This window comes from Apaloderma vittatum, unplaced genomic scaffold (assembly GCF_000703405.1).
Source record: "Apaloderma vittatum isolate BGI_N311 unplaced genomic scaffold, ASM70340v1 scaffold43498, whole genome shotgun sequence".
In the NCBI taxonomy this organism is placed as follows: Eukaryota; Metazoa; Chordata; class Aves; order Trogoniformes; family Trogonidae; genus Apaloderma; species Apaloderma vittatum.
Window position 1 is genome coordinate 7376 of NW_009729984.1, and position 6347 is coordinate 13722.

The window sequence follows — 6347 nt, forward strand, 5'->3', positions numbered from 1 at the left end:
GGATGCTCAAGTCAGTTGCTTATCTGTATCAGAAGGCTTTTTCTGTTTCACAGTTAATGCGTAGCAATGTGAGCACTGACAACAGATTGACAGGTTTCCTGATGTGAGCGTTCCTGCTTTTATTAGGAGTCAGAATTGTGGAAGGCTTTTCTCTTCTGTATTATTTCAAATCGAATAATGTGTTTGTCAGTCCTACGTATAATAAGAATATTAGTGAGACATTGGAAAGATAAGTTATTTACTATTCTGCAAAATTTAAAATTTACTTTTCTGGAATACATTAATGTGATTCTTGCATCACTATTTATATAGGTACTTATATCACATTAAGTTAACCTTATAATACATTCTCAAAACTGTAATCATAAATTGGGTTTTGAAGGATGCTAAAATATGAGTTTACTATTGTAGGACCTAACCGTTTTAGAAGAGGGTTTGGACAACAACAATACAATCGGAGACAATTCAAGAATACTGTGCCCGGTCCCAGGAGAAGAGCAGCTGCCACGTTAAATGGAGTGAGCCCTTTAAATCGCCAGGCATTGGCTCAGGAGGTAGGGGGCTAAGGAAGGTACAGCTATTCCCAAATATCATGTAGAAATCTGCTGGATTTTGTGATCCTGGATCACCTCAAAGAACAAGCTGCATAAAAAATTTATATCTTGTGTATGCCTGTGCACTACATTTGTGTGCATAGGTGAGTACAGACACACGTTAAAGTTTTCTGGTTGGTTTTATAAGCTTACGACTTGGTATAATTTCACTGAATCAGGTCCCAAGATTTTTTTTAAAATGTGTTCTTAAAAGATTTAAAAATATTTCCATAAAATCAAATTCCATGTCATCTCACCTGACTATTGTCATTTAGAGGAGGTTTGGTAAGATTCACCATTATTTGTCCTCCTCCCAGAGCATTTTCCAATGTCCAGTGAAGTCAAAGGGCAGAGTGTTGTTGACTTCAGGTGGCTTTGGTTTAGAGACATACTTTTCACTAGCAAGTGAGTATCCCACTCAGAGACACTGACGCCCAGTATCATCACACCTATGGGCCAGATTGCCTACGTGCTTCAGTGTAAAATGCATATTTCAAGTTTCAATGTTTAAGTCTTGTCTCTACTCAAAAGCAATTAAAAAATTAATATGTTTTCATTTGGTTTTTGAGTTATTTTTAAGACTCAAGAGATGGAAATGAAGGTATATGCTCACCATTAAAGTAATTCTTACAGTTTTCTTCTGAGTGTCACTAATACTAAACTGTCTAGTGTAGAAAGTGTAAATGAAACAGGTAGATGGTTCTCTGTGAGAAGGGGTTCATTTTTTCCACACTAATGGGAATAGACTCAATTAGGAGGTCTCATGTGCTCAATGAGATTTTAAAAAACCGCCAAAGTGGTGAACATGATGGCACATTTAATGGCTGTGTCCTGGGGGTGTGAATAAGAGAACCCTAAACTGAACATGCATGTGCATGGAGTGTGGTTATTTCTGAAAATAAAGACTGTGATGACTCAGATATTGAGTGTGGCTGGGTATTAACAGAAATTAATAAGCTGTTGCTAGGAGCCATAATTCTACAGTAGCTTCCATTTTGCAGAAATAAACCAAGTGGGAAGAATGTGGAAACACATCTCAGTTAGTGGGTAGTAACAGTGGTGGTGGTTGTCCCACAGAAATAAACGGGATAAAGTCTGTGGCAGTTTATATAAGTAACTGCGGGAGGACCTACACGCTGCAGGGTTTTCTGATGTACTTCATGCTTCAGGGCTTGAACCAGGCAACACAAGGAAGAGTCAGTGACTGAAGAGAGACCTGAGCAAAGCTATAATGCTTGGCTTGTGTTAGATTTGCGCTTCGTGGACTAATTTTTTTTTATATTTCTGCACCATTAGAATGAAACATTCTTCCTGGTACTTGTAGTTTCATGCCCAGGAACTGAGGCACACATACTGATTGTTGACAACAGTGTATACCAGGTCCAAGTGGTGAGACTACAGCAACACTCCTTGGTGGAAATATTCCTGGTGTAGATTCAAAAGATGATGGAAGAGACCAGCCTTTAATAGATTTAGTAAGGAATCAGCTTCCCGTCAAGAAAATATCAAAAGAGACAGTTGCAGAGCAGGGTTGTTCAGTTGCAGGACTGCAGAAGTTGCCAATGAAAAACAGTTGGGAATGAGAATACAGGAGTGCAGAGCACAGAATGCGGGACTGAGCCCCTTTGGAAGTGGCACTAAACACATCCAAGTGGCACTGAACACATCCAAGAGCAGTGAGGCAACTGCTGCAGTTTCAGCCATTGCCGCCTGCACTTTGGAGTGGGCTGGATTTTCCCCTCGACAGAGCCAAAGAAAATGCCAGATAAATGCACTGGCTTTTCAGGCAGTGACAGCTGGCAGAGAAAAGGACAGTCACATGCTACCACTCATGCTTGCTACCCCTTCCTGCACCAAGATTATGACACAGGTGGCAACCACTGAGCTCTCGCCGCTCTTTCAGGGCAACAAGAACAATGATGCCTTCACCAAAAGCAGTAGTGGGCAGCCAGAGGGACGGCAACGGCCACCCCCAGGCCCCAAGAGATTCAGAGCAGCTGCTGCCAGCACCCACCCCTCAGGGAGAAGGTAAAATCTTTGGTAACTCCGGGCTTTTTTTGGTTTTCAGCAATTCCTTGTGCAGGTCCTGGGGCTCTGCTCTTGGTCCATGTCAGCTGTGAGCGGCTAGAGCTATGTGCTCATGCAACGTCGGAAAAATAACTCTGGGTGTTAGGAAAGCACCTGGAAATAAAACAGCCTTGTGCTGATAGTAGTTCAGGTATTAGATCTGTCATTTTATTTCAGAAAGCACAGAACATGTGATATGTGCAATTTTTTTTAAATTTTCCTCTGTCACTTTGGGGAAAACTTCTGGAGGGTGAAGTAGCATTTATTTTTATAAAAGCAGGAAATACAGATTCCAGCCGTAAGGGGTAGGCAGGGAGAGGGAGTCTGTACCATTGAGGGGCAGCAGGAGCAGACGCTGCGCCCCAGGAGCTGTGACGAAAGCAGGCTGCCAGGGACAGTCTCGATGCCTGTCTCACTGTGGTCTTTGTGTTCTCCGAGCTTGGAAGGAAGCTCCACTGCAATCCCGTCTGTCTCTGCTCTGAGCAGAGCAGGGACTGAATGATCTCTAGAGGTCCTTTCTGATCATATTTTTTTCTACAATTTTCTTCTGGTTTTTTTTCCTTTTTTTTTTAATGAGTAGAGTTCAGAACAAACACAAGCTGTTGTTTTCTTTGGGGAGAAAACTGAGTTCCTCTGAGATGCTTTGCTGGCAGAAAAACCTGTTGGGCTGAACTTGGTAACACACAGCCTCATTTGCTTCTCATACTGCTTGTTAATACCACGCTGGGTTAGATACTGCAGCATTAAACTTTAGGAGAGACTTGGCATCACATTCACCTGTGTGCTTTTCTCCCTCCCCCTTTACCAGCAGGCCTTTCTTGCTAAACAGGGGACCAGCCTTCCAGCAGAAGCGGATGCAGCAGCGTTTCTCCAAAGCCAACTTCCAGAGAGGGGTCAGTATTGAGACATTTTTTCTGCAACCTGCTGATGGTGACAAGGCTTCAGTTGTGCCAGCTTTTGCCCAGTTGTTTCTTTGCTTTCAAAAGTAACTGGGAGAGATGGATGACTTTAGCAAAGAGTATGTTCCTAGGAAAGTATTTGTAGGACAGGCAATTTTTGATGCAGCTTAACATTCTGGAAACTGGAAAATTATACCTGGGCAGGTGATAAAAGTAAGCCTTGCAGCTTGTACAGCAGCACGAACAAGGCAAAATAAAGCCACACTGTACAGATCACAGTAGGAAACCCCAAATTAGCAAATTTCTTGACAACAGGCAAAGAAAGCTATTCAGATACACCAGATGAAATACTGGAAAAGTGATAATTGTTTCTGAAAGCTAATTCTTTAAGTAATTTTTTTTAAAATGTGTTTCACAGCAGATGGATCGTAATGGAGAAGGGAAACCACCAAGGATGAGAAGGTAATTGGTGAACAAAGGCATGCAGCAAACGTGATGTGCTCTTTCACGCTCAAGTCAAAGCTGGATGCATCTCCCTGTCTTGGCAGGTGGCAAGTGAAACCCAGCCCTGGAGCAGTTCTGACAGTTTCTGTGGCTAATCCCCAGGCAGGCCAGACTGGCGTGTAAGTAAATGAGGTGATTTGTTAGGATGGGAGCTCTACAAAAGCCATTGCAAATCCCTTTAGCATTATTGCAGCTTTGCTTCTTCTATAACAAGTGTGCAATGAATGGTTCAGACCCCAAATGGTTATCAAATGATGTCTCGTTCACTTAACAGTGTATCTGAAAGGAGATGGTAATTACCCTGTGGCTCACTTTTTATGTAGAGTAAGGAGAAATGGAAGCATTGCAGTGTGTGGGAGGTGGCAGGCTGGTTGTGCTCTCTCTGGAGAGTCACGGGGCAAATGCTGCATGCCCCGAAGGGACTCCGAATCCTTGCTGTGTAAGAGGAGTGCATAGGCTAGAAGGGGGAAGCCCTTCCCCTGGGGTGAGCCAGTGCAGCTGCAGGACCTGGCAGCCAGCTAGGAGCAGAAAGAAGGGTGGGTGAGGGGCCTTGTCATGTCCTGGGTACAGAGAGAGACCCATGACAGCCCTGACACGACAGTCGTTCCACTGCTGGAACTCTGCCTGCATGGCAGCTCTCCTGGCACGTTTTAGACTGACCCAGGCTGCCGTGAGACACGCTGTGGGATGTCTGGGGCATGTGGATGTATCCGTTCTTCCTTGCTGGTTTGCAGATGATAGGAAGGAAGCTGCCTTAGCATCCTGAGTGACTGCAGATCTGTGCTTTCCCCAGGCCTGGATCCAAGCGGCCGTTCCTGCGAAGCCAGAGGCCCTTGCCACGGGTGGCCAAGCCCCAGCCCAAGGGAGTGCTCCTGAGATTCAATTTCCGCGCGATGGCCAACCAGGTAGAGGATTGTCGACGGGACAGGTGGCACCTTGCATCCTGCAGCAGACGTGCCGCTAAGCTGTTAACATCACGCTCAGGTTTTAGGGGCTGCCAGCTTGGTTTGTCTAGCATAACCCAGGAGGAAAGTTCTGTAGCCATGTTGGCTAGTTTGCTCACAAAGCTGAAGGCACCTGAGAAGACTGTTGAGCATCTACAGACTCAGCCCAGTTTTCCCTACTCTTTTGGCCCCTCTTGGCCTGTCCATGTGCTTGCTCAGAGCAGGGAGATGCTACTTGAGAGCGGTCCTGGCCGGGGGGACTGTTTCACTGTCAGTGCTCCCCACTTCTCAGAGACACACAGTACTTCTGGGCTTTGCTCTCTCTTTGCTTTGGTGACCTTGGTGCCACGTTTTATGCTGAAGTATGGTCCAAGAGCCCTGGGGAAGTTCAGAAATCCTGCTCCATGTTCTTCGTTGCCAGTGTTTCTTGTCTGGATGGTTTGGTTTTACTTGATACCTTGTGCTCAAATGCCATCTGCTTGCTCCTGTCCTTGCCGAGGATGCCTGATGTCTTGAGGCTGGTTGTTGCTTGGAGGTTTTCCAGCTGCACACACTCTTGTTGAGCTCCTTATCTCCATGTGCTGAGTGGTTTAATTGACTAACTGGCTGTGAAGCACCGTCCTGACTGATGGGCTCTAATCAGTACCCCGCTACAAGTTTGGCTGTGCTTTGCCACAAGACACAGGACTGACTTGCTCTCCCTTTCCCCTGCAGACCAGCCTGACGCTGGATGAGAGGTTCTCTGGTCTGAGGAATAAGAGGCGCTTTACAGCAGCCAGGAGTGCCGGTCGGACGGTCACCATGCCTTAGCACCGCATGCTCATCAGTCACAGGGACTGCCCATAACAGTCCATGCCCCGTAGGGGGCAGCTCAATAAAACTCAATAGATTTCCTCTGAGATAGCTAATTTGGTGATGTGCTGTCTCCTCCCTTACCTGCAGAATGAATGAGCAATTGAGGGCAGGGATGAGGCAGGACAAGGGTCAAGGCCAGAGCAGAGGGCAGGTGGGACATGAGTGGGCTAATGGAGTGGGATGAGCAGGGATGGATTTGCCAGGAGCACTCTTCCAGGGAGCCGTGGGGCTGGCACCAGCCCTGTGCTCCTGCCAGGGCACTGCTTGAGGTGGCTCTTGCAAGAGGGAAGGGGGACCAGCTCCAAACCACACCTGTGGAGCCTTCCTTGCATTGGTGGGACAAGGCTGAGGACACTGTGGCTACCCGCATGGGAGACAGTGGGAAGTGAAGCGTGTGCAAGGCTGACGGACATATCCCTGCCATGACACCAGCAGGGATGCTCCAGCTGCCCACATTCCCCAGCATCCAGCTACCTGACTGATTT

The 6347-nt window shown here is 46.5% G+C and overlaps 1 protein-coding gene across 1 annotated transcript in view; it reads left to right on the top strand.

Moving 5' to 3' along the window:
* Positions 1-5817, top strand: part of FYTTD1 (forty-two-three domain containing 1) — a gene marked incomplete at its 5' end in the record, with an annotated part of 9073 nt that extends 3256 nt beyond the window's left edge. Inside the window, 7 exons of the mRNA XM_009874610.1 lie at positions 412-554; positions 2497-2621; positions 3472-3553; positions 3978-4021; positions 4108-4182; positions 4857-4968; positions 5722-5817. Of these exons, the coding sequence (XP_009872912.1) occupies positions 412-554; positions 2497-2621; positions 3472-3553; positions 3978-4021; positions 4108-4182; positions 4857-4968; positions 5722-5817 (677 nt within the window). The remainder of the gene's footprint in view (positions 1-411; positions 555-2496; positions 2622-3471; positions 3554-3977; positions 4022-4107; positions 4183-4856; positions 4969-5721) is intronic.
* Positions 5818-6347: the final 530 nt, after the last annotated feature.